The sequence below is a fragment of the Salvelinus fontinalis genome, chromosome 15 (assembly GCF_029448725.1).
Source record: "Salvelinus fontinalis isolate EN_2023a chromosome 15, ASM2944872v1, whole genome shotgun sequence".
In the NCBI taxonomy this organism is placed as follows: domain Eukaryota; kingdom Metazoa; phylum Chordata; class Actinopteri; order Salmoniformes; family Salmonidae; genus Salvelinus; species Salvelinus fontinalis.
The window spans coordinates 17,466,969-17,494,757 of NC_074679.1; the positions used below are offsets into that span (position 1 = coordinate 17,466,969).

A 27,789-nucleotide genomic window follows, 5' to 3' on the forward strand; every position below is an offset into this window, starting at 1 on the left:
GTTCATCCGTGTATGCATTTTGTGGTTGCATTGTATATTTTACGCTATGTAGTCAGTTAATGTTTTGGACAGGAGTAACATCAGAGCAGAGCATGAATGAGAGTATTTTTGTTTAATTTCTCATGTAGGCCCAACATGCATGTTTCGCTGACACCACGATACTGAATCAAAACTTGAGGCTATGAGCTTTACAGACAAGTCTCTAGCAGTATCGCTGAGTGGACTCGTGTTTTATATTCCTACTAGGCTCTGTACTGACAGGCTCTCCAGTATGATGTGTCACAGCCACGTTGTGGTGTGTGCCTGGGGGGAGGATGTGGAGCAGGGCCAGGTAGGTTGGATGATAAAGTGAAGCAATTTCTAACACACCACATATCCTATGATTCATTTACTGTATGATTCATATACTGTATGATTCATATCCTATGATTCATTATACATTTGAATGATTGGATGTTATTGTCCATTGGTTTTGTGGGAATGTGGCAGTTCAGGTACAGATTGTGTACATACAAACAGAAGCTGACACATATAGTATCTGTAATAACCACTTCTTTGCACGTCTGTTGATGGAGTTCGCCAGGGGAACAATAAACAGAAGCAGCCTGACTGCCAACTGCTGCAGATCAGAGTCAGTCTGTCATTGGTCTCTCTCCAGCTCCCTGCTTTGACTTTGATCCCAGCTGACCAAGGGAGAGTGTTTGTATGCAACTTCCTGTAGACGGAAAGGAAAGCTGCCACAATGTTTGACTGATAATATTGTGGTGAGACGCAGCATGCAGACACAGTGGTGAAGTTCATCATCTGACATGATGTTTCAGACATATCAATAAAATGTGTTGATTGATCACCTTTGCAAGACATTCTAGATGGTTCTACTGTAGTTCCAATCAAGTTTTCAATTATTGAAATATTCCCTGCTCACATGATTCATATCCCGCAGGCTTGAACAGCTTTTCTTTACCAGAGAAATCTGCAGTAAATCTGCTCTGATGTGACATAATTTATTCACATACCTGCTCCTTGTTCTCTAGATCGGCAGAGTCACTTCAGAGGAATGCACTTAGCCAGCAAAGCTTTGACAAATAGTGCCTACTTTAGGACCATTAGATAAGACATCGATTCGCCATTCTGTCTATGTCAGCTCATTGATCCCTGTTTCGTTACATCAATTCGGTGCCTTTTGAGAAGTCTATCTTGAAAGAAAAAATATATATATATAAATATATATATATAAAATTACGTTAGTTTCACCTATTTTTAATATTCTGTCATAAAGAGCACATTTTCCCATCTCAAAAGGTTAAATAAAAAAAGTACTATAGTAAGTGCCTCTTAAGTGCCAAATAAAGTAACAGGGTTGACAATTTCTTCTTACATCAGCCATAAATCTCCTTGTGACAGGGGGAATGGAAGCTTGTTCTATGCAACAGCATTGGCAATAAATGCAAGCTTCACAAAAAAATGTAATTGTTCAAACATTTCTAGCCTATCTATGGGTTAAAGGGTTGACGTGTTATGCTCGACCCGCTCAGTTTTCCAACAGAAAATGGCCAAAAAGAGGAGAACCAGCTCACCTACTTATACTCTATGATTTGATTATTAATGTTCAATGTTTCTTTGAAGAAAAAAAAAATAGTTTCACCATATAAAAACTAGAGTCCAGTTTACATAACAGGGCTGACCTTAAAACGAGGGACAGACATAAATTAATCACTAATCACATTATATACATTTTTTAAAATCAGAAATGACATTGTCAAAGCAACAAAATAACTTGGGATTAAGTGGGTACAAATTTTCCTAGAAGTGACACATTGTTAACTGAGGGACATGTCAAAATGCATAAATTTTGCCCTTCAGCAAGCCTTTATTCTAATTAAAAATCTGATTTATTGAATTCTCCATGTAGGGCACTTCATTTAATACATCAGGCTTTTAAAATGCAATATTGGTACAAGATTTCTACTTAATATCAAAGGGATGCAAAAGGCACTCATTTCATGGAACAACCCTCCTATTAACGGACAGTATTGCTGCCTGAATTCCTAAACTGGTGTTGGCCCTCAATCACTCTCAGGAGGAAGTTCTATATGAATTTATTGAATATCTTTATTTCACCTTTATTTAACCAGGTATGGCTAGTTGAGATAAAGTTCTCATTTACAACTGTGAACTGGCCAAGATAAAGCAAAGCAGTGCGACACAAACAACAATACAGAGTTACACATTGAATAAACAAAAATACAGTCAATAATACAATAGAAAAAGTCTATATACAATGTGTGCAAATGAGGTAGGATTTACAGTCTAACCAGACACCTAGGTATTTGTAGTTGTCCACATATTCTAAGTCAGAACCGTCCAGAGTAGTGATGCTGGACGGGCGGGCAGGTGTGGGCAGCGATCGGTTGAAGAGCATGCATTTAGTTTTACTTGCATTTAAGAGCAGTTGGAGGCCACGGGAGGATAGTTGAATGGCATTGAAGCTCTTCTTGAGGTTAGTTAAAGAAGAGCCAGACGTATACAAAATGGTGTTGTCTGCGTAGAGGTGGATCAGAGAATCACCAGCAGCAAGAGCGACATCATTGATGTATACAGAGAAAAGAGTCGGCCCGAGGATTGAACCCTGTGGCACCCCCATAGAGACTGGCAGAGTTCCGGACAACAGGCCCTCCGATTTGACACACTGAACTCTGTCTGCGAAGTAGTTGGTGAACCAGGCAAGGCAGTCATTTCAGAAACCAGGGCTGTTGAGTCTGCCGATAAGAATATGGTGATTGACTGAGTCGAAAGCCTTGGCCAGGTCGATGAATACGGCTGCACAGTATTGTCTCTTATCGATGGCGGTTATGATATTGTTTAGGACCTTGAGCGTGGCTGAGGTGCACCCATGACCAGCTCAGAAATCAGATTGCATTGCGGAGAAGGTACGGTGGGATTCGAAATGGTCGGTGATCTGTTTGTTAACTTGGCTTTTGAAGACCTGAGAAAGGCAGGGTAGGATGGATATAGGTCTGTAGCAGTTTGGGTCTAGAGTGTCTCCCCCTTTTGAAGAGGGGGCTGACCGCAGCAGCTTTCCAATCTTTGGGGATCTCAGACGATACAAAAGAGAGGTTGAACAGGCTAGTAATAGGGGTTGCAACAATTTCAGCGGATAATTTTAGAAAGAGAGGGTCCAGATTGTACAGCCCAGCTGATTTGTAGGGGTCCAGATTTTGCAGTTCTTTCAGAACATCAGCTATCTGGATTTGGGTGAAGGAGAAATGGGGGAAGCTTGGGCAAGTTGCTGTGGGGGCGCAGGGCTGTTGACCGGGTTAGGGGTAGCCAGGTGGAAAGCATGGCCAGCCGTAGAAAAATGCTTATTGAAATTCTCAATTATCACGGATTTATCGGTGGTTACAGTGTTTCGTAGCCTCAGTGCAGTGGGCAGCTGGGAGGAGGTGCTCTTATTCTCCATGGACTCTAGTGTCCCAGAACTTTTTGGAGTTTGTGCTACAGGATATAATTTTCTGTTAGGAAAGCAAGGGCTAGCTTTTTCAAACTGCCTGTGTATATTGGTTCTTAACTTCCCTGAAAAGTTGCATATCGCGGGGCTATTCAATGCTAATGCAGTACGCCACAGGATGTTTTTGTGCTGGTCAAGGGCAGTCAGGTCTGGAGTGAACCAAGGGCTATATCTGTTCCTGGTTCTACATTTTTTTAATGGGGCGTACTTATTTAAGATGGTGAGGAAAGCACATTTAAAGAATAACCAGGATATATACTTGAATTTGTGTCAAGGGAAAAAACTATTATAAGGTACTGGAAAAAAAGTACAATTAAAAACTTTAATCAATCGTGGCAAAGGTTGAGGTGAGTCTTATCTGTGCTATCCTAGTATTATCATATTGAGAACTTGTATTATCAGTATTATCATATTGAGAACCAATTACAATAAGTATTATTTACCTCAATCTGAAAATCCATCGTGGAAGATAGCCAGGGGCTAATTCAGAAGCTAGCCTGAAAGCTAACCAGAAGCTACTCCGATAGCTAGCCAGAAGCTAATCTGTAGCTGCCCCGAAATTAGCCGGTTTGCTGGCTAGCGTTGGTGTTTCAGCTGCCCACGTTTTGCGGTCATCAGCTATTCCTTTAGCTCGATAATCTACCGGCACTTTTGTGCAACGCGACTCGGACCGGAGCATTCCGTGACTTTTTTCTCTCAGTTTCCCCGGATTCCAACCGCAGGCTCTGGACACTTGCACCTTGATTTCGCAGCTAGCTAGCTGCATACCGTGTGACTATTGGCTTACGTCGACCCCGGAGCAAACTCAAATCATGCTGGAGCTAGCCAGCTGAGGAGTTCCATCACCATCCGGACCCGTTTCTTTTGTTGCTGCTGCAGATACGGAACCCCACCGGGCCTTCACGACTGACTGCCGACGTTATCTGCCCGAGGGATTTATCCAACCGGCACCTCCGTCCCGACGTTACCTGAACGCTCATCTGAGGCCCGCTAATCGTTAGCTGTCTTATCGGCTGCTATCTGAACAAAACCCCACTACACGGAACCTACCGACGGAAACGCACGAGGTATCTACAAACAGACCTCCATCCTATGCTGCTACCGATAGCCATATACCCGGCCAGCTGTCTGGATCGCCACGACCCCAACCAACCTCTACTCACTGGACCCTTATTGATCACTCGATTAAGCATGCCTCTCCTTAATGTAAATATGCCTTGTCCATTGCTGTTCTGGTTAGTGTTTATTGGCTTATTTCACTGTAGAGATTCTAGCCCTGCTCTCTATACCATATCCAACCTCTCAGTTCCACCACCCACATATGCGATGACATCACCTGGTTTCAATGATGTTTCTAGAGACAAGATCTCTCTCATCATCACTCAATACCTAGGTTTACCTCCACTGTATTCACATCCTACCATACCTTTGTCTGTACATTATTCCTTTAAACTATTTTATCGCCCCCAGAAACTTCCTTTTACTCTCTGCTCTAGTAGCTCTAGGCGACCAATTCTCATAGCTTTTAGCCGTACCCTTATCCTACTTCTCCTCTGTTCCTCTGGTGATGTAGAGGTGAATCCAGGCCCTGCAGTACCTGGCTCCACTCCTATTCCCCAGGCGCTCTCTTTTGATGACTTCTGTAACCGTAATAGCCTTGGCTTCATGCATGTTAACATTAGAAGCCTCCTCCCTAAGTTTGTTTTGTTCACTGCTTTAGCACACTCTACCAACCCGGATGTTTTAGCCGTGTCTGAATCCTGGCTTAGAAAGACCACCAAAAATTCAGACATTTTTATCCCCAATTACAATATTTTCAGACAAGATAGAACGGCCAAAGGGGGCGGTGTTGCAATCTACTGCAAAGACTGCCTGCAGAGCTCTGTTATACTATCCAGGTCTGTTCCCAAACAATTTGAACTTCTACTTTTAAAAATCCACCTCTCTAAAAACAAGTCTCTCACCGTTGCCGCCTGCTATAGACCACCCTCTGCCCCCAGCTGTGCTCTGGACACTATATGTGAACTGATTGCCCCCCATCTATCTTCAGAGCTCGTGCTGCTAGGCGACCTAAATTTGAACATGCTCAACACCCCAGCCACCCTACAATCTAAGCTTGATGCCCTCAATCTCACACAAATTATCAATGAACCTACCAGGTACCACCCCAATTCCGTAAACACGGGTACCCTCATAGATATCATCCTAACAAACTTGCCCTCCAAATACACCTCTGCTGTTTTCAACCAAGATCTCAGCGATCACTGCCTCATTGCCTGCATCCGTAATGGGTCAGCGGTCAAACGACCTCCACTCATCACTGTCAAACGCTCCCTGAAACACTTCAGCGAGCAGGCCTTCCTAATCGACCTGGCCGGGGTATCCTGGAAGGATATTGATCTCATCCCGTCAGTAGAGGATGCCTGGTCATTTTTTTTTTTTAAATGCCTTCCTCACCATCTTGAATAAGCATGCCCCATTCAAGAAATTTAGAACCAGGAACAGATATAGCCCTTGGTTCTCTCCTGACCTGACTGCCCTTAACCAACAGAAAAACATCCTATGGCGTTCTGCATTAGCATCGAACAGCCCCCGTGATATGCAACTTTTCAGGGAAGCCAGAAACCAATATACACAGGCAGTTAGAACAGCCAAGGCTAGCTTTTTCAAGCAGAAATTTGCTTCCTGCAACACAAATTCAAAAAAGTTCTGGGACACCGTAAAGTCCATGGAGAATAAGAACACCTCCTCCCAGCTTCCAACCGCTCTGAAGATAGGAAACACTGTCACCACCGACAAATCCACTATAATTGAGAATTTCAATAAGCATTTTTCTACGGCTGGCCATGCTTTCCACCTGGCTACCCCTACCCCGGACAACAGCACTGCCCTCCCCTCTGCTACTCGCCCAAGCCTTCCCCATTTCTCTTTCTCCCAAATACAGTCAGCTGATGTTCTTAATGAGCTGCAAAATCTGGACCCTTACAAATCAGCCGGGCTAGATAATCTGGACCCTTTCTTTCTAAAACTATCTGCTGAAATTGTTGCCACCCCTATTACTAGCCTCTTCAACCTCTCTTTCGTGTCGTCTGAGATCCCCAAAGATTGGAAAGCAGCTGCGGTTATCCCCCTCTTCAAAGGGGGGGACACCCTTGACCCTAACTGCTACAGACCTATATCTATCCTACCCTGCCTTTCTAAGGTCTTCGAAAGCCAAGTCAACAAACAGATTACCGACCATTTCGAATCACACCACACCTTCTCCGCTATGCAATCTGGTTTCAGAGCTGGTCATGGGTGCACCTCAGCCACGCTCAAGGTCATAAACGATATCGTAACCGCCATCGATAGGAAACAATACTGTGCAGCCGTATTCATTGACCTGGCCAAGGCTTTTGACTCTGTCAATCACCACATCCTCATTGGCAGACTCGACAGCCTTGGTTTCTCTAATGATTGCCTCGCCTGGTTCACCAACTACTTCTCTGATAGAGTTCAGTGTGTCAAATCGGAGGGTCTGTTGTCCGGGCCTCTGGCAGTCTCTATGGGGGTGCCACAGGGTTCAATTCTTGGACCGACTCTCTTCTCTGTTTACATCAATGATGTCGCTCTTGCTGCTGGTGATTCTCTGATCCACCTCTACGCAGACGACACTATTCTGTATACTTCTGGCCCTTCTTTTGACACTGTGTTAACAACCCTCCAGGCGAGCTTCAATGCCATACAACTCTCCTTCCGTGGCCTCCAACTGCTCTTAAACACAAGTAAAACCAAATGCATGCTCTTCAACCGATCGCTGCCTGCTCCTGCCCGCCTGTCCAATATCACTACTTTGGACGGCTCTGACTTAGAATATGTGGACAACTACAAATACCTAGGTGTCTGGTTAGACTGTAAACTCTCCTTCCAGACCCACATCAAACATCTCCAATCCAAAGTCAAATCTAGAATTGGCTTCCTATTCCGCAACAAAGCATCCTTTACTCATGCTGCCAAACATACCCTTGTAAAACTGACCATCCTACCAATCCTCGACTTCGGTGATGTCATTTACAAAATAGCCTCCAAAACCCTACTCAATAAATTGGATGCAGTCTATCACAGTGCCATCCGTTTTGTCACCAAAGCCCCATATACTACCCACCACTGCGACCTGTACACTCTCGTTGGCTGGCCCTCGCTTCATACTCGTCGCCAAACCCACTGGTTCCAGGTCATCTACAAGACCCTGCTAGGTAAAGTCCCCCCTTATCTCAGCTCGCTGGTCACCATAGCAGCACCTACCTGTAGCACGCGCTCCAGCAGGTATATCTCTCTAGTCACCCCCAAAACCAATTCTTCCTTTGGACGCCTCTCCTTCCAGTTCTCTGCTGCCAATGACTGGAACGAACTACAAAAATCTCTGAAACTGGAAACACCTATCTCCCTCACTAGCTTTAAGCACCAGCTGTCAGAGCAGCTCATAGATTACTGCACCTGTACATAACCCATCTACAATTTAGCCCAAACAACTACCTCTTTACCTACTGTATTTATTTATTAATTTATTTTGCTCCTTTGCACCCCATTATTTCTGTCTCTACTTTGCACTTTCTTCCAATGCAAACCAACCATTCCAGTGTTTTTTTTAGTTTTTATTTTACTTGCTGTGTTGTACTCACTTCGCCTCCATGGCCTTTTTATATTTTTATTTATTTATACATATATCTGTTTGCCTTCACCTCCCTTATCTCACCTCACTTGCTCACATTGTATATAGACTTATTTTTTTTCACTGTATTATTGACTATATGTTTGTTTTTACTCCATGTGTAACTATGTGTTGTTGTATGTGTCGAACTGCTTTGCTTTATCTTGGCCAGGTCGCAATTGTAAATGAGAACGTGTTCTCAATTTGCCTACCTGGTTAAATAAAGGTTAAATAAATAAAAATAAAAAAAACTTGTATTATCAGTAGTATCATTTTGAGCGCTTGTTTGAGTTTGAGTGGATTAATAGACAGTAACAGACGGAGCCCTGCAGGTAGAAACAGAGAACGGGGTGGGGTCGGCGAGAGGGAGGAAGGGGGGAGGAGTGAGACAGAGGGCAGAGTGAGGAGGTTTGGGAATGAGGGGGTGGGACCGTGGAGGATGCAGGGCAATGTGCTTGGAATTTAACCGCCATGGCTGATAGGTTCTGGGGTCTATAGAACTAAGAACTTTAAGCATCTTGTCTTCAGTGAAATATAATGTGTATGGTATGAACCTGGAACCAAGGTTCAGAGATCTTGTAGAATTTTCTCTCCTGAATTAAATTTGTTGTTTGCCTAGTCCTTTATTAGGTAATTTAATAACAAAATGCATGCATAAAGAAAAGGACTTAGCTTAACAGCCATTTACCCATTGAACGAGGTGTTTAGCAAGGTGTCAGTAACCATGTAACCACTATGTCTGAGTGACACTAGTGTTGAATCCCTGCTCAATTGGTATTTATTATTTTCCCTCCCCACGTTTTTCTAAGATGACAGATGTCTGTCTACATCCACAAGTTAAATTAATAATAATAACAATATTTAATGTGTAAAGTGCATTTCTCACACTAAATAGAAAACAAAACAAACAAAATTCATCAACACTACATCAGAAGCAGAAAAAAAGATCACAACACATACAAGGCCAAGTCTTGTATTTTGAGACAATGCAGGTTTTGCTGTTCAATGGTCATTTCGATTCTTGAGCTTAGTACAAGTGTCTTACCCTAGCATAACCTGAAGTAAAAGGTTGTATTACATATTTATTTTATATCATTTAGGTCTTTGTAAACAGGGTTGGGCCGTATCCAGATTTCCATACCTTCATACCATACCGGGCTATACGGTATTACCAGCAGTGCACACAAGGGCCGCTATTTCTATTCAAACGTTATTTAAAAAAAATATTGTGCTAGCGATTACCCATAGCAGACACTAGCTAAATGCTCACAAGCTCAAGCGAGGACAGACAAACCTGGCTCATAAAGTTATGCAACTATCTCAAAAGCCTACTCACACTTGATCCAGGAGAGGATTGATTGTCTCTTCTGTAACCAAGAAGCTTGATCTTGCAAGCTAACCACCTCCCGACTCCGACTGTTTAGTCACCTGGCCAGATCAAACCCACCTCTGGAGCCTGCCCTTATCCTCAAGGAGCCATCCCCCAACTGGCCACACCCAAGATAAAGAATGAGAGTGGTTTGGCCACAAGTTGGAGGTTGACCTACACAACCTGGGACTCAACACCACATCAGCCTGGGACCTTGCCCAGAATAGGATGGCGTGGCGATCACTGTGCTCCAAGGAGCGAGCGAAGATGAGTGAGTGAGTGAGTATTTAAAATACCCCTGTATAGGGTATATATGGGCTATCTGTAAGGTGAGGAGGACTATGACTTGTATGATCATTAAAGAAGGCCTTCTGAGGCTGAAGAGCCCCAGCCCCACCTGGCTGCATCGTTTCCATTGTGAAGCATCATCACTGTTTAATGGAGTGATTTGTTTACAGTCAAAGTCGGGAGGTGGCTAGCTTGCAAGACCAAGCCTCTTGGTTACAGCAGAGACAATCAATCAGGCAAGAGAATGTGGCCGGTTTGGTCTGAGTCTAGATAGATATGCACTATTCTACAACTGATCCAGATTCAGTTGTAGTTAGTTAAAAGGCCAGATTAGTTGGTGGCTTGTGACAATGATCTGACCTAGGAACAGATGTCTTGAAATTAAAGGAGTAGCATTGTTTTTACATCCAAAGCCAATGAAAAACAATCTGGGTGAGGGCATTATAGGTGTGTGTGTGTGTGTGTGTGTGTGTGTGTGTGTGTGTGTGTGTGTGTGTGTGTGTGTGTGTGTGTGTGTGTGTGTGTGTGTGTGTGTGTGTGTACATCCTGTTATCCCTGCGTGTGTGTGTGTGTGTGTGCACATCCTGTTATCCCTGCATGTGTGTGTGTGTGTGTGTGTGTGTGTGTGTGTGTGTGTGTGTGTGTGTGTGTGTGTGTGTGTGTGTGTGTGTGTGTGTGTGTGTGTGTGTGTGTGTGTGTGTGTGTGTGTGTGTGTGCATACACCTGGATTAGTTTGTTTTAATGGATTGATTTGTTTACCCAATGTCTCGAGCTGTAAGACAGGGGACTCTGTGCCACAACATAGGGCGGAGGTTTGACTAAACAAACTAGTCGGTTTGACTAAACAAACTACATTAACCAGGTTTCCATCCAATCTTTTTATGCCCGTAAAGTGCATGTTGGATAAAAAATGTCATGACAGGCCTGATGGAAAGAGCAAATTTGTCACTAAACTTTCCAAATGTCTACCAAACTAGTAAATTTGCTAGACAACGTGGGATCTTTTTGTGTCAGTAAAATTCATTATGCGAATAAAATGTACACAATGTTCTTTAGGAATATAGTGAAATAAAATTTAAAGTTGTAAAAAATAAACAGTAAAGTACAGATTAACCCAAAAAATACTTAAGTGGTACTTTAAAGTATTTTACTTAAGTACTTTACACACTGTAGACAAGGTGGGATCTTTTTGTGTCGTTAAAATTTATTATGCGAGAAATGGCGGTGGAAATACTTTTATGCGCAAATATTGATATAATAACCATCGTATCGAAGTAAACTTGGAGTCATGCAATGCCATGTTGTGTGGTCCTCCCACTACGACTCTGGAAAGCATACGGTTTATTAGACTACAGTTGAAATACATACTGAATGTCTTATTCTGGTGACATGATGATCGATGCTTGGCTGCCATTTGACACATTTCATCATGTAGGCTATACCTGCACTCTATCTGCGAGATGTTGGCTAGATTGGGCACATTCGCTATATAAAGCTAAATGTTTTGTGACATTTTTAGTAGAGTTCAAAATGCGATGGAAACCTATTTAACTCGTTTATTTTTTTTCGGTACAGTCATCAATTGGTCGCCAATTGGATGGAAACCTAGCTACTCTTGTGAATTTGTTTGTTTTGACACCTACTGCATTACCTTCAGACTATTGGCAATGCAGTTCTTATCAATCAGCAAATCTCTACAGCTCAAAATGTCATGTCATGTACAGTAGCAGGATAAGAGAGAGAGAGAGAGAGAGAGAGAGAGAGAGAGAGAGAGAGAGAGAGAGAGAGAGAGAGAGAGAGAGAGAGAGAGAGAGAGAGAGAGAGAGAGAGAGAGAGAGAGAGAGAGAGAGAGAGAGAGAGAGAGAGAGAGAGAGAGAGAGAGAGAGAGAGAGAGAGAGAGAGAGAGAGAGAGAGAATACAATCTCTCTAGGGGGCTGCAATGGAAACAAGCCTGCTTTGAACCTCTTATCCCCCTGAACACACATGTATACAAAGACAAAATCACATAGTATATCTACACACACAAACCCACGAGTGATGTCCAACAAAGACCTACAGTAGGTGTCATGCCTACACCTTTAGCTGACACCAGTCATTTTCCAGTGGAAATAAAGCCTTCTTTGTTAAGGTAGTTCTGGACTTAGTCATTATTGCAGCATACAGAACTGACTGTTTGAAGAAAAATGGTTTCCTATCACCATTCCCTTTACCCTGTTTTTACTAACGATCAGACATCTGGTGTGTCCATTCTGGCTCGGACATGGCTACTTGCTTACTTGGAGATATGGTGTGCTTGTTTCTGTGCCACCCACTTTTTTCTGGTGATATTTTAAATACTAATTATTCCAATATAGCTATACAGCACATGGTCCATTTGTCAGAAATTGAAAGTTTGCACATTCATGCTAAACTAATGGAAATACCATTGCATAGGTTGTTATTATGGACATAACATCATCATGTCAAGTGTTGCGTTACATGTCCCAAAGATGTCTATTATGTGGAGCAGTGAACAGGAGAGAGAGATAAGTGCCAGGATGAATGTGCGTTCTTTCCTCATCCTCCTCCAAAGTCAACACGTTCAGGATTACGACAGGCCTGGTTGTGAAAGCATGTCATCCGAGCAGATCACACTGCATTGGGCTGTTGTGGTAACATCACACTTGTTTCTCAGTCCCTTGATGATTAAAAAAGTGATAAATGGAGTCTTTATTACTCTCTACTGTACTGGTCTGGATCTATAGCCTCCAGTAATTGTTTCAGGTTCAGTAGCTCTGTCTTTCAGCTTTCTGGTGGTAATTGTGTACTGTACTGTGTGTGCACAGAGCGCTATATAGTGTTTAATGTTCATATTCTATAGGCATTCATTAAACTCAAACATATGCATCATTCAGCTATTGTAAGCTGCTGTCCAAACTAGAGCGGTTAAAGTTTGTTTTGTAGTTTGCATTAGATTGGGGCTGGCAGGAACAAATATATCTTTCATCAACAGCCACTGGTGACTCACCCAGCCAGCCCAACTCATAACCTGTGGAATGATGTATGAGTCATGCCTTGACTTCACTCCATCCCTTGTTTGACTTTATGAAGTCCCACAGGTTCGTTCCCTGCATACGTTTATTAAAAATGTTTGTGTCTGTTTCTCTATGATGAGTGATGCGAGTCATGTGACTGTTTTGATACCATTGACATGTGCCAAGCTATAGGCTGTGCCAAGCTGTCGTGTGTGTGTGTGTGTGTGTGTGTGTGTGTGTGTGTGTGTGTGTGTGTGTGTGTGTGTGTGTGTGTGTGTGTGTGTGTGTGTGTGTGTGTGTGTGTGTGTGTGTGTGTGTGTGTGTGTGTGTGTGTTTGATACTCTGCCTTGCTGACTGAACAGCTGTGTTGAGTTTTGCCATTGTAAAAGTGTATCGATACAGTTAATGCAAAACAACAGAGCCATTGTTTTACTGAGGAGGATAATGCTCTGTGGGTGGGCTGCTGCTGGCTTTTATCAGACAACTCCTCTGTTGACTATTCTGCAACATTACAGTGTGTTGTCTAAATGATCTGCTTGAGAGCGTCTGTTATGCTGCGTGGGAGGAGGTTCTACTTCTGTAATACTATAACTTCACTGTAGGCAGGCTGCCATATTTCCTAAACATACACAGTAAACTAGTGGAAGTGACCAAAAGAGTTGCACGACAGTTCATTTGTCACGTTCCTGACCTGTTTTCTGTTATTTTTGTATGTGTTTAGTTGGTCAGGACGTGAGTTGGGGTGGGCGTTCTATGTTTTGTGTTTCTATGTTTAGGTCATTGGGAATTAGCCTTATATGGTTCTCAATCAGAGACAGGTGTTTGACGTTTCCTCTGATTGAGAACCATATAAAGGTAGGCTGTTCACACTGTTTGTTTGTGGGTGGTTGTCTTCCGTGTCTGTGTATGTTGCACCACACGGGACTGTTTCGTTGTCGTTCGTGTATGTAGTCTGTTCCTGTTTGTGAGTTCTTCGTATATTTATGTAAGTTCCATGTTCAGGTCTGTCTACGTCGTTTTGTTATTTTGGTAATCATTTCAAGTGTTTATCATGTTTCGTCTGGAGATAATAAATTCGTTATGTCAAACTATCACGCTGCGCTTTGGTCCAATCCCTACTCCTCCTCTTCTTCTGAAGAGGAGGAGGACGACCGTTACATCATTGAACTTCCAATATGTCTAAAAACATTGTAAAACATGTACGTTTTGAATGTTAGTGTTTCATAAAATCTAAAATAACTTAATATTACCCTGCTGTATTTCCTGTTATATTGAATTGTGCCAGATCTGAATACCTGCTACACTCTTAGTAAAAAAAAGGTTTTATCTAGAGCCTAAAGCCAAATTGATACCTGTTGCTAACATGCGTCCTTTGTCCTGATCTTATCCACATTGTGCCCACATTGAAGCCGTTGCATCTACACATGGTGATAAAATGTGTCTCTTATCCATCAACTCTGTCCACAATGTAACCAGATTTCCTGGTGCCTCCCTGTATGCAGATTATTTAACAAATATTCTTTCAAATAATATTTATTTATTTTAAGACAATTATTGATGCCATAAGTCAATGGTGCTACCTGTTGATGATTTTGAGGCCGAAATAATGATTTAAATGTTTTATACATCCATATCTGTTAATACTTGATTGATATTCAGATACAATGGGTCCCTGACTGCCTCTGGAGGTGGTCAGGAAAATCGGATCACAATCAGATCACAATGAGTATTTTAATCGTCTATACTAGTCTAAAAATGTGGGCACAATCGGAATGTGGACAAGATCAGGACAAAAGACGTATGTTAGAACCAGGTATAAACAGGGCTTAAAAGGGTAATTTGGTTGTCCCAATAGGAGAACCCTTTGAAGAACCCTTTGGGTTCCAGGTAGAACCCTTTTCAGTTCCATGTAGAACCCTTTCCACAGTGTTCTACATGGAACCCAAAAGAGTTCTACCTGGAACCAAAAAGGGTTATCCTATTGGGACAGCCAAAGAACTCTTTTGAAACCCTTTTTTCTAAGAGTGTAGGGGAGGGGTGGCATCAGATGGCATGGGGTAACAGAGAAAGACTCCAAGCAGTTTGGAGCTGGTTGGTTTAGGCCTCAGACGTGTTCAGAGGCTGCAAACTGATACAGAGAGACTGAGGAAATGTTTACCCAAAACTGGTGACTGATGTCTTACTGAGGTCAAAGGGCAAGGTTGGGGGTTACGTTTATGTAATTACGGAACGATTGCTTTTGTGTGCTTTGTTCCATCTTACTTATTTGACCTCAGCAAAATCTCAAGTCATGTTGATTTGCTGCGTGGTTAATATGTTGCATCTGTATACAGCTCCACATGGGAGTGTGGATGGTTCCTGTGGTCTTTATAATTACTCAGTGCATAGTTGTTGCATTGTCATAGTCATTATCCATTATGAAACATGAGACAGGTCCTGTGACATGATTGTCCAAAAGTCAGGGTCCTAAGTATGAAACATGGGAAAGCAATTAGCATTCATACTTCTTCATATCCTTTCAGATCAAGCTGTGTATGTGAGATAACACGTTCTGCCAGATGTGCTTCTACTTTGGGCTTGAAGTTGGAACAGATACCGTTGTCTGCAAGTAGACACCCACTGGGCACAGATGTCAGTTCAACGTCTAGTTTTGATTTACATTTGGTTGAGTTGTCAACTAATGTGAATTCAACTTGAAATCAGCAACACATTTCACTATGTCATTGGACTTAAAATTTACTATTTTCCAATTCCAATCAGTTTTTCACATTGACTCAACATCACATAGATTTATTTTGGTTGAAATGACGTGGACACAACGTTGATTCAACCAGTTTGTGCCCCGTGGGCAGTAAGAGAAAACAAGAGAATCACACTTTATGGACGCTTCGTCTGTAGAAGTCTTGCAAACTCAGCATAATTTAGCAAAAAAAACATCATCAGAATCAAAACCTGGGATAGGATAAAGTAATCCTTCTACCCCCCCCCCCCCCCTTAAAAGATGCACTATTGTAAAGTGGTTGTTCCACTGGATATCATAAGGTGAATGCACCAATTTGTACATCTGCCAACGGAAACAATAGATCCTGTAGAGTAGCAGTTTGATGACTTATGGTTCTGTATGATTCATCAGGCAACTTTGTCAGATTGAAAATATATTCTGCATACACCCTATTGTGGGCAAAGATGGTATAACAAAGCCAGAAGATGCTGGTCAATGATGAACATATAAACCTCTTTTGGTGAAAAATGTACATGACTGCCCGTTTTACTCAGGTGGTTGAAACGTCCCACATGTAGCAGAGTAAGACAATTATCGTATTGATTGATGGGGAAAGTGTTTTTAAATGTAGTGCATTTATCTTCAACATTTCTAAAATGTCTCAGAACATTTCACCCCTCTGAACACACCCATGGTGTTGCACCTGTATCTACAGCACAGGAGGTTGGTGTCACCTTAATTGGGGAGGACGGACTCGTGGTAATGGCTGGATTGGAATAGTATTAAATCCATCAAACACATGGTTTCCATGTGTTTGATGCCATTCCATTCCAGACATTATTATGAGCTGTCCTTCCCTCAGCAGCCTCCACTGATCAACAGTATCAACAGTGGAATGCTGGTTCCCATTCTGCATTCTAAGAGTGATTCTCATAGCTGACTATATTGGGATGCCACAATGGGTGTGAGCTAGCCTAACTGCTTCCATTGACAACACAGAGTCAACTTAAAAGCCTTTGGGTACAGTGGTGACCTCCTGACATGTGTGCCCTAGAAAGCAAAACGGTTTTCTAACTACTGCACACACATTGTTGTGACTTGTGACTAAGTCGTGTGGGTGAGAGTCGTCTGACCAGTGTACCATTTCTCTCTGCTATAAATCGTTGTTGTCTGTCATGGCACAACGAGGGTGTCAGATGTCACAGTTAAAACAGGAAACAGAAGGGTTGTGGTTGTGTTCTTGGATATGTTGGTGGTTAAGAAATGTGTACTTACAGCTGAGTTACTTTCAGTGTGTCAAGCGGTCATGTGATGACTGGACCTTTGTACCTTTTCATTTTGAAAAGGCCATACATCATTAATGTGATAGCAACATATAGGTGGAATGGGTCACGGGTGGCACAATTAGCCATGCCATGGGGTTTGTGAATGTGTGTGTGAGAAAGTGGGCCAGAGGATAAGGACATGTTATAATCCTGAAGTGGGTCTAATCCTGAATGCTGAATGGTTAAAACCATGATAGAAAAGATGAAATCAAAAGTAAAGACTGAGAGAGTGGGCGAGGGATATAACCAAGTTTCAGCATCTTATCAGTGGTTACTGGGTGAGAACAGCGACCTGCTCTAAGCCTAATAGTACCTCTCTCTCTCTGTCTGTCTGTGCTTCAGGAATTTTGACCAACTGAGCGTGAAAACAGAATACAGCACCACGACTGACAGGGATGCTACCTCCATGATCAGCTATGACATGTCAGCCTTCAACAGCCTCAGTCCCAACAAGTCCAGAAATAAGGTAGGTCACTATATAGTAGACTACAATAGGAGTCCTCTGTTGTGTTGTGGAGAAGTCATCTGGAAATATCTGTTCTATATTTGAATTACTGTACTTTTAAACCCCGCCCTCTTTACCTTCTGCCAATCTAAAGTCCTTTAGGACAGACTCATCTAAGAGTAATGATGAAATGTGACTATACTATACATAGTAGCAAAACATACTGTACCATACATTTTTACCATAGTTCTGTTCTACAATTGTCAAAAGTATGTGTCAAAAGAGAGAACTTTCAAAGTGGTTAGATTCATATGCAACACACTAGATATTGATCAAAACAATTACTAAACATAATTTCAGAATGACAGAATCTGTTTATTTGCTTGGAGACATGTACCCCATACTACTGCTTGCCACTGCTTGCACTGAGCCTGGCTGTGCAGTCATATAGAAGGTGTGCAGAGGAGGGCAGTATTGACTCACTTTGCAGGGCCCTGACTGGAAAAGAAGTAAGGTAAATCCCAAACCAGTCCCTTCCTCCCTCCTCACTCCTCAGCCCTCCATTTGCACGATCAAGTGTTATTGAGGATGTAGGTGCTAATTAGACCATTTGATATGCGATATGTACATAAACAGTACAGCAGTTCAGATTCTCCAGACAGACCCCTCAATAAAAGTTTGAGTCAGTTTATAACTTTGTATTATGCAATATTTAGGTTTTGAATACCGATCTATATGATAATTTCCTCAATGCTTTGGGTCATTAAGATAAATGTAAGACACGTTTATCAGAAGCCACTTAAAGTTGTATACAAATCATTAGGGTTGAAGGGTAAAATATATGCCCACCTACAGATGCAGTATCTTAATTTGACCTATATTGTCACAGCAAAATAATCCTGCAGTGACAGGATTTTGAACGTTTACTCCATAATGTTGCTTAATCGGTGGTTAGGCTATTTTCTGGCCAAAAGTAGGCTGCATGAAAAGTGCTATACTGTTAATATAATCATATGTTAGTGTGGGTTACAGTGAATGTATATAAATTATTAAACTAATCTGCATTTCCTGTGGTACAGGAAAATTCTCAGCACCAAATGAGTGATCAAATTAGAATCCTACACCTGTATTACAAAACGTCATAGGTGAGAGGTGGGTGTGAGATGGGATGGTAGAAATTATATGGGAGATGGGATGGTAGAAATTATATGGGAGATGGGATGGTAGAAATTATATGGGAGATGGGATGGTAGAAATTATATGGGAGATGGGATGGTAGAAATTATATGGGAGATGGGATGGTAGAAATTATATGGGAGATGGGATGGTAGAAATTATATGGGAGATGGGATGGTAGAAATTATATGGGAGATGGGATGGTAGAAATTATATGGGAGATGGGATGGTAGAAATTATATGGGAGATGGGATGGTAGGAATTATATGGGAGATGGGATGGTAGGAATTATATGGGAGCTGTAACGGCATTCCTCCTCCTCTTCATCTTCGGAAGAGGAGGAGTATTGAGGGAACCAAGGCGCAGCGTAGTGAAAAGACATGATTTATTTAACAAAACACGAACTTGACTAAACTAACAAAAACAACAAACGGTGTAGACAGACCTAGACGACGTACTTACATAAAACAAGAAAAACGCACGAATAGGAACATAGGCTACACAAACCGAACAAACCGTAAACAGTCCCGCGTGGTGTACAGACACAGAGACGGAAGACAATCACCCACAACGAACACTGTGACAACGCCTACCTAAATATGACTCTTAATTAGAGGAACGCCAAACACCTGCCTCTAATTAAGAGCCATACCAGGCAACCCAAAACCAACACAGAAACAGAAAACATAGAATGCCCACCCAACCTCACGTCCTGACCAACTAACACACATAACAAACTAACATAAATAGGTCAGGAACGTGACATAACCCCCCCCATAAGGTGCGAACTCCGGGCGCACCAGCACAAAGTCTAGGGGAGGGTCTGGGTGGGCATCTGACCACGGTGGTGGCTCAGGCTCCGGGCGAGGTCCCCACCCCACCATAGTCAATCCCAACCTCCATCTACCCCTAAAAATGTCCACCCATATCTTACCCCCACAAAATCCTCTTTGTAACATCCATGACAGGGACAGCACCGGGACAGAGGGATAAATCAAGACAGAGGGATAGATAAGAATAAAGAGGTAGATCAAGATAGAGAGGGAGATCATAATAGAGGGGCAACTCCGGACTGAAAGGCAGCTCCGGACAGAGAGACAGCTCTGGACTGAGGGGCAGTTCTGGGTATATAGCCATTTCTGGCTGAAGGGCAGCTCCTGGCTGACTGACGAATCTGGACGCTCATGGCAGGCTGACGGCTCTCGACGCTCATGGCTGGCTGACGGCTCTCGACGCTCATGGCAGGCTGACGGCTCTCGACGCTCATGGCAGGCTGACGGCTCTCGACGCTCATGGCAGGCTGACAGCTCTCGACGCTCATGGCAGGCTGACGGCTCTCGACGCTCATGGCAGGCTGACGGCTCTCGACGCTCATGGCTGGCTGACGGCTCTCGACGCTCATGGCTGGCTGACGGCTCTCGACGCTCATGGCTGGCTGGCGGCTCTGGCAGATCCTGTCTGGTTGGCGGCTCTGGCAGATCCTGTCTAGTTGGCGGCTCTGGCAGATCCTGTCTGGTTGGCGGCTCTGGCAGATCCTGTCTGGTTGGCGGCTCTGGCAGATCCTGTCTGGCAAGCGGCTCTGGCAGATCCTGTCTGACGGGCGGCTCTAGCGGCTCCTGTCTGGCGGGCGGCTCTAGCGGCTCCTGTCTGGCGGACGGCTCTGCAGGCTCATGGCAGACGGGCGGCTTTGCAGGCTCATGGCAGACGGGCAGCTTTGCAGGCTCATTGCAGACGGATGGCTCAGACGGCGCTGGGGAGACGGATGGCTCAGATGGCGCTGGGGAGACGGATGGCTCAGATGGCGCTGGGGAGACGGATGGCTCAGATGGCGCTGGGGAGACGGATGGCTCAGATGGCGCTGGGGAGACAGATGGCTCAGATGGCGCTGGTGAGACGGATGGCTCTGGCCGGATAAGGCGCACTGTAGACCTGGTGCGTGGTGCCGGAACTGGAGGCACCGGGCTAAGGACACGCACCTTCATACTAGTGCGGGGAGCAGGGACAGGGCACACTGTACTCTCAAAGCCCACTCTATACCTGGTGCGTGGTACCGGCACTGGTGACACCGGGCTGATGACAAGCACATCAGGATTAGTAGGGGGAGAAGAAACAGTGTGTACAGGGCTCTGGCGACGCACAGGAGGCTTAGTGCGTGGTGCCGGAACTGGAGGCACCGAACTGGATACACGCACTACAGGGAGAGTGCGTGGAGGAGGAACTGGGCTCAGGAGACGCACTGGTAGCCTAGTGCGTAGTGTAGGCACTGTAGGTACTAGGCTGGGGCGGGGAGGTGGCGCCGGAAATACCGGACCGTGGAGGCGTACTGGCACTCTTGAGCATTGAGCCTGCCCAACCTTACCTGGTTGAATGCTCCCGGTTGCCCGACCAGTGCGGGGAGGTGGAATAACCCGCACCGGGCTATGTAGGCGAACCGGCAAGGCAGGTGCCATGTATGCCAGCCCGAGGAGACGCACTGGAGACCAGATGCGTTGAGCCGGCCTCATGACACCTGGCTCAATGCCCAATCTAGCCCTACCAGTGCGGGGAGGTGGAATAACCCGCACTGGGCTATGCACTCGTACAGGAGACACCGTGCGCTCTACTGCGTAACACGGCGCCTGCCCGTACTCCCGCTCTCCACGGTAAGCCTGGGAAGTGGGCGCAGGTCTCCTACCTGCCCTTGGCCCACTACCTCTTAGCCTCCCCCCCAAGAAATTTTTGGGTGTTACTCACGGGCTTTTTGGGCTTCCGTGCAAGACTCATTCCCTCATAACTCCGGTTCCTCTCTCCGGTAGCCTCTGCTCTCCTCAGTGCCTCCAGCTGTTCCCATGGAAGGCGATCCCTACCAGCCAGGATCTCCTCCCATGTGTAGCAACCTGTCCCCTCCAATATATCGTCCCAAGTCCATTCCTCCTTCTTTTCCTGTCCCTTACTCCGTTTACTCCGCTGCTTGGTTCTGGAGATTTGGTGGGTGATTCTGTAACGGCATTCCTCCTCCTCTTCATCTTCGGAAGAGGAGGAGTATTGAGGGAACCAAGGTGCAGCGTAGTGAAAAGACATGATTTATTTAACAAAACACGAACTTGACTAAACTAACAAAAACAACAAACGGTGTAGACAGACCTAGACGAAGACATACTTACATAAAACAAGAAAAACACACGAATAGGAACATAGGCTACACAAACCGAACAAACCGTAAACAGTCCCGCGTGGTGTACAGACACAGACACAGAAGACAATCACCCACAACGAACACTGTGACAACGCCTACCTAAATATGACTCTTAATTAGAGGAACGCCAAACACCTGCCTCTAATTAAGAGCCATACCAGGCAACCCAAAACCAACACAGAAACAGAAAACATAGAATGCCCACCCAACCTCACGTCCTGACCAACTAACACACATAACAAACTAACATAAATAGGTCAGGAACGTGACAGGAGATGGGATGGTAGAAATTATATTTTAGGACTGAATTTCTTCCTGTGTTATTCTCCATTGACACCTACTTGTCCAACCTGTTGTCCAACATGTGCACTGTATATTATAGTTATTACTAATTATTAATTATTATTATTAATGGGGTAGGATTCACTATCTATGTTTTATTGATATCAATACAGCTTTCACAAATATGTAATTGAGTACATTAATCCGTTCAATAAGAATGATGTTTTCCCTGGAAACTTGTTTACTGGAGTAGAAAGAATAGGATCCTGTGTCTTTTATTTTATTCATTCAAATTAAGTATTTCTAAGCTAGGCATACAATTTGGAACATGAACTTGAACACAGTAACCACTAAGTTTGTGCCTGTACCTGTCATATGTTTCCTGAAAAGTCTGAGGCCATTTGGAAACAAAAGAACAATCAGCTCTGTTTCAACAGGATTTTTAATAGGTCAAAGTCCTGTGGAGATCCAGAGTCTGTTTCTACTACTGAAGAAAGGATGTGCACAGGTCCATATGAAACAACAACAGCAAATCATTCAACTCGTGACAGTTATAGGCACAACAGGGCAAAAATGTACATCCTTTCGTGTGTCAGAGTTGGTCGAACCATTCACACTGTACACAGCTGAATCATGTCTTTTCAGCTGAATCTCAGTCTTTTCCACTGTATTATGATATTGATAAAGATGTCCCGGGGCTACTGACTTGCCCCAGTTTGATTGAGGGAAGAAGGGTGGAGATGTTAGTCAGACATCCATGTCCATACATTCTCATTGGATAATTATTTCATGTGGGGTTTTTTTATGTGAAAGCTCTTTCACAATAGCCTTTATGCTGCACCTGTGATAGAAGTGGAATAATGCCCTGAAGCAATGTACCTTAGTTTGTTTGATACAAGTCTACTCAGGGATAGACAGATATAGATACACACGGATATCACACACACACTGTCTCTCTGTCTGTCTGTAAAGGTAGACAGTTCACTTATTGTATTTGGTGGCGTTGACTTTTATCCCAGCTTAGTAATTGTATATTGTTATCTTCAACCAAGCAGCTTAGCAGGAAGTCGGAAGCTGATAAACATTCACTTTTTGCACCTGATTTGCTATTGGTGCAGGATATGGTTATTATGCCAAGACTGTAAAGAAATAAATCTACAGGCTAAAATCCAGCAAGTATCGTTAAAATGGTATGTAGAGGTTTCATTTGAAGTGTTTGTGTGTATTATCTTTAGTTATGATGTTCTGTATACTCTTCCAGCCTGTACTATAGGAGGAAACAGACAGAGTGTGCTGGGCTTTTGTATGTATGCTTGTGTGTGTACTGTGTTTTTGTTTAGACAGCCTTTATGTGATGTGTGCGTTTGTATTGATTCTATGGATCCTGGACTCCCTGGAGAACAGTGGCTATCCTGGCTAAATAGACTATCCTGGCTAAATCAATGAAAATAAATTAAATGACAGAATACAAAGTATACAGACACCAAAAGAACATTAGGACAGTCTTGTTCCATGCGCATATGGGCAGTGTGCGTCATGGCTGGATAGAACTTACTTTTCACTTTGACATTATAGAGTATTTTGTGCAGATCAATGACAAAAAAAAATCACAATTAAATCTATTTCAATCCCACTTTGTAACACAACAAAATTAGAAAAAATCCAAGGGGGTGAATACTTATGATACCCACTGTATAGATTGAATAAGACATGGACATACAGTACATTGTTGCGTTTGTTTCTAGGTATGGTATGTAATCAAATAGATCTTATAGAAAACTAGTATTATTTGGTGATCCTCACATTCCTTGTTTGCCTCATTGGTTCTCATTCGACCTGTCCGGCAGTGGGATTCAAAACCTGTCGATACTGACTTGTGGGAAATTTTATTAGTCACATGCGCTGAATACAACAGGTGTAGGTAGACCTTACAGTGAAATGCTTACTTACAAGCCCCTAACCAACAATGCAGTTTAAAAAAGTACAAATAAGAATACGAAATAAAAGTAACAAGTAATTAAAGAGCAGCAGTGAAATAACAATAGCGAGACTATATACAGGGGGGTACCGGCACAGGGTCAATGTGCGAGGGCACCGGTTAGTTGAGGTAATATCTACATGTAGGTAGAGTTATTAAAGTGACTGTGCATAGATGATAACAACAGAGAGTAGCAGCGGTGTAAAAGAAGGGGAGGGGGGTCAACGCAAATAGTCTGGGTAGCCATTTGACTAGATGTTCAGGAGTCTTATGGCTTGGGGGTAGAAGCTGTTTAGAAGCCTCTTGGACCTAGACTTGGCGCTCCAGTATCGCTTGCCGTGCGGTAGCAGAGAGAACAGTCTATGACTAGGGTGGCTGGAGTCTTTGAAAATGTTTAGGTTCTCCCTCTGACACCACCTGGTATAGAGGTCCTGGATGGCAGGAAGCTTGTCCCCAGTGATGTACTGGGCCGTGTCGCACTACCCTCTGTAGTGCCTTGCGGTCGGAGACCGAGCAGTTGCCACACCAGGCAGTGATGCAATCCGTCAGGATGCTCTTGATGGTGCAGATGTAGATCCTTTTGAGGATCTGAGGACCCACGGCAAATCCTTTCAGTCTCCCGAGGTCTGCCTAATGTTGTCAATACCATAGAACTAGCCATTAGAAAATGACTTTAATAGGATCTCTATGGTCATGGTCATGGTCTACGGTCATGGTGCTGTAGCAGCCTGATCATGTTCCTACCTGGCTGTTACCAGAGAGACATCTACACCAGTGTTTCCCAACTCTGGACAAGCACTCTTGATTCTACTTGTCAACTAATCATCAAGTACTTGACAAGTTGAATCAGGTGGTTTTGTCCGGGGCTACAACAAAAATGTGTGCTGTTGGGGGGTACTTGAGGACCATAGTTGGGAAACACTGATCTATACCATTCAGCTTGGCCTGTTTGGTTTTGACAAGAATGCTATATACTATAGACTATCAGTAACATTTCAACTTACTACCTACAAATTTAACCCTAACACTAACCCTTATCCTAACCCTAAACTTAACCCTTACCCTAACACTAGCCCTAACCTTAACCCTTACCTTTATTCTAAACCTTGCCTTAACCGTAAACTTAGCAGACAGTTGCTTATCAATCGACAGTCAGTTGATTATCAGATAATTTGTTGATAGTATGACCATCTGTAGAGCATCTACAGAAGAACTATCCAAATAAAGTGTGACCGAATATTTACCTAATCGTAGAGGTAATAGTTGAAGATGTTAAGGATTTAAGGTTAATGCATTAATCAGAGAATCAATCTATTCTATGTAAATGTACTACATCATTGAGCACACCTCATATCAGGGCTCTCTAAACCCTGTTCCTGGAGCGCTACCCCCCTGTACGTTTTCGTTCAAAACCCAGTTGTAACTAACCTGATTCAGCTTATCAACCAGCTAATTATTACAATCAGGTGTGCTAGATAAGGGTTGGAGCGAAAGCCTACTGGGCGGTGGCTCTCCAGGAATAGGGTTGGAGAACCCTGCTTTATATCAAGGACTGAAAAAAAGTGAGATGGGAACCAACGTCTGTGGTTATTTGTATAGCTGTGCCAAAAACACCAGGTGTGTCTGTTCTCCATCTGGGTATTTATCTTTCTGTTTTGTTTCTCTGTCTCCTCCAAGAGCTCAGACAGAGTGCTGAACCGCATCGGCAGTTTGTTTTCCATAAAGAAGAAGAAGAAGAGCCGGAGCGGTTCACTCTCAGCAGACTCAGAGGATGGATCCTGGCTTGGTCCTGGCTCTCCCGTCTCCCCCCAGTCCCCTGGTTCTCCCGTCTCCCCCCAGTCCCCTGGTTCTCCTCTCTCCCCTCACCAACCTCCACAGGAAGACTGGCAAAGGACCCCCACCACCACCCGGAGAGAGGGGGAGGTAGTGGAAGCCGGAGCTGGGCCAGTGCAGGGAAGTTTGTCAGAGCTCCAGGAGGAGGGATCGGTGTTCAGTACCAGCTCCAGCCCTGGTACCTCCAGCCTAGCTTCTCTGGTGGTGGTGGACAGAGGGGACCTTTTGTTTGCAGACAGCGACAGCAGCGGTCATGGCAGTGTGAGGGAGATGCAGGTGTGCAGGGCGAGCCGGGCCGAGGCAGAGTCAGACGGAGAGGCAGACAGGAATTCTTGGAATCTGACTCCCACGAACTCGTCCTCCACCGGAGCAGACCAAGTCCCAGGGCTCAGCCCCACTGAGGACGTAGTGGGAGAGGCGAGCAGGAGGCTGCAGGTACATCTGGAACAAACCACTGTGAAAGACAGAGAGGGGTCGGGAGGGGGCAGCCCAGTGGTCCAAAACACCCTCAGGTCGTTTGAACTCTCCCAATCTCACCTTAAGACTGACTTCACCTCTCTGGTCACAGAGTCTAAAAAGACCTCACTGAAAACATCTGTTGGAGGGAAGGGGAGTTACCTGGTGGGAGTGACTGTAGGCTCTCAGTCACACACCCCGTCCTCCTCAGATACCCAGCCAGAGGGGGAGGAGGGGGAGGACAGCCCAGCCATGGGGAAGAAAAACAGGAGGAGGGCTCTGAAATCCACCAGCAGCAGCTCGCCTGAAACAGCTCCCCCCACACAGACCACGTTACATGGGGGAGAGGAGGGGACGACGCAGGACTCACCACCGAAGCTACACAAAGCCTTGTGGGTGGAAACACACCTGGGAGAAGAGGAGGGGGAGAGGAAAGGGAAGAGGAAGAGTGTACACTCGCATTCCGTCCTGGCCGTACCTATGACTGTGGCCCCTGTAGAGTACCCTGATACTGCAGGTGTCCTGGCCACTCTAACTCCTTCAGCAGTACCAGCAGCAGAGGCCAGTGGCAGAGAGCCAAAGCCAAAGCTGGCTGTATCTACAGCACCAGCCTCCAAGGAGTCCAAAACAACAAACAAAGCCCAGTCAGAGGCGAACAGTCCAGGCACAGACTCAGAGAGCAGCACCCCTCTAGAGTACCAGATGGCCCTGAGCAAAGAGGAAAAGCGCAGGAGTATGAAACTGTCCCGCAGTGAGAAGATTTTCCCTAAGAAGGTGTATGTGAGCCCTGAGCCCAGTTTTGACGGGGACAAGCAGACAAAAACAGAGCTAGAAAAGAATGACATCACAGACTTGGCTTCAAAGATTCCTCAGAAGTCAGAGGTGAAACTGTAAGTCTCTTTATTTTACATTTTCTTTGGTCTTTTTAAAGAGTGCTTTGATCCTAAAGTGAGCGAGAGAGATTGAGAGAGAGAAAGAAAATAACACCTGAGCTGTGCCTATTTGTACCAGAGGAGAACAATAACAGCAGTTCTTAGTACAGCTGAAAAAGTCCTGCGTCATTAAAATGTCACTTACATTACTTACCGTATACTTTACTTGGACTACATGATTACTGATAGTACTACTATAGGTCATCGACTATGCAACAATACTGTATCTTCCTATGTGATTGTCACAAAATACTGTGTGCATAGTTAGTCTTTACAACCCAGTCAGTAGACTACATTAAATTGTTAAGTCAGTTGTTCAAATGAAATGGTCTTTACTCCAGACATTATTTCCATCTTGAATGATGACTAATGGCAGAAGCAACTAGTCACTTTGTTTGACTAAAGGGTTTAATGAGTAGACTCAGTACAAGGCTGACAAAAGTAAGGCACACCATTCTGATATCCGCATATCTTTCAGACATAGTAATGCCACAAGGCATGTTTTTTGTTGTATCATATTAATGTGATGCAGCCTGTTTTTTTAGATTAAAATGTATATCTTTATGGAATCAATTTGAAAATGCTTGGAATTCATC

General features: G+C 44.0%; 1 protein-coding gene across 1 annotated transcript in view; it reads left to right on the forward strand.

Moving 5' to 3' along the window:
• LOC129811241 (beta/gamma crystallin domain-containing protein 1-like) overlaps positions 1 to 27,789 on the forward strand; it is a 61,433-nt gene that overhangs the window by 9,794 nt on the left and 23,850 nt on the right. The window contains exons 2-3 of the mRNA XM_055862398.1: positions 17,259 to 17,382; positions 25,650 to 27,151. Of these exons, the coding sequence (XP_055718373.1) occupies positions 17,259 to 17,382; positions 25,650 to 27,151 (1,626 nt within the window). The remainder of the gene's footprint in view (positions 1 to 17,258; positions 17,383 to 25,649; positions 27,152 to 27,789) is intronic.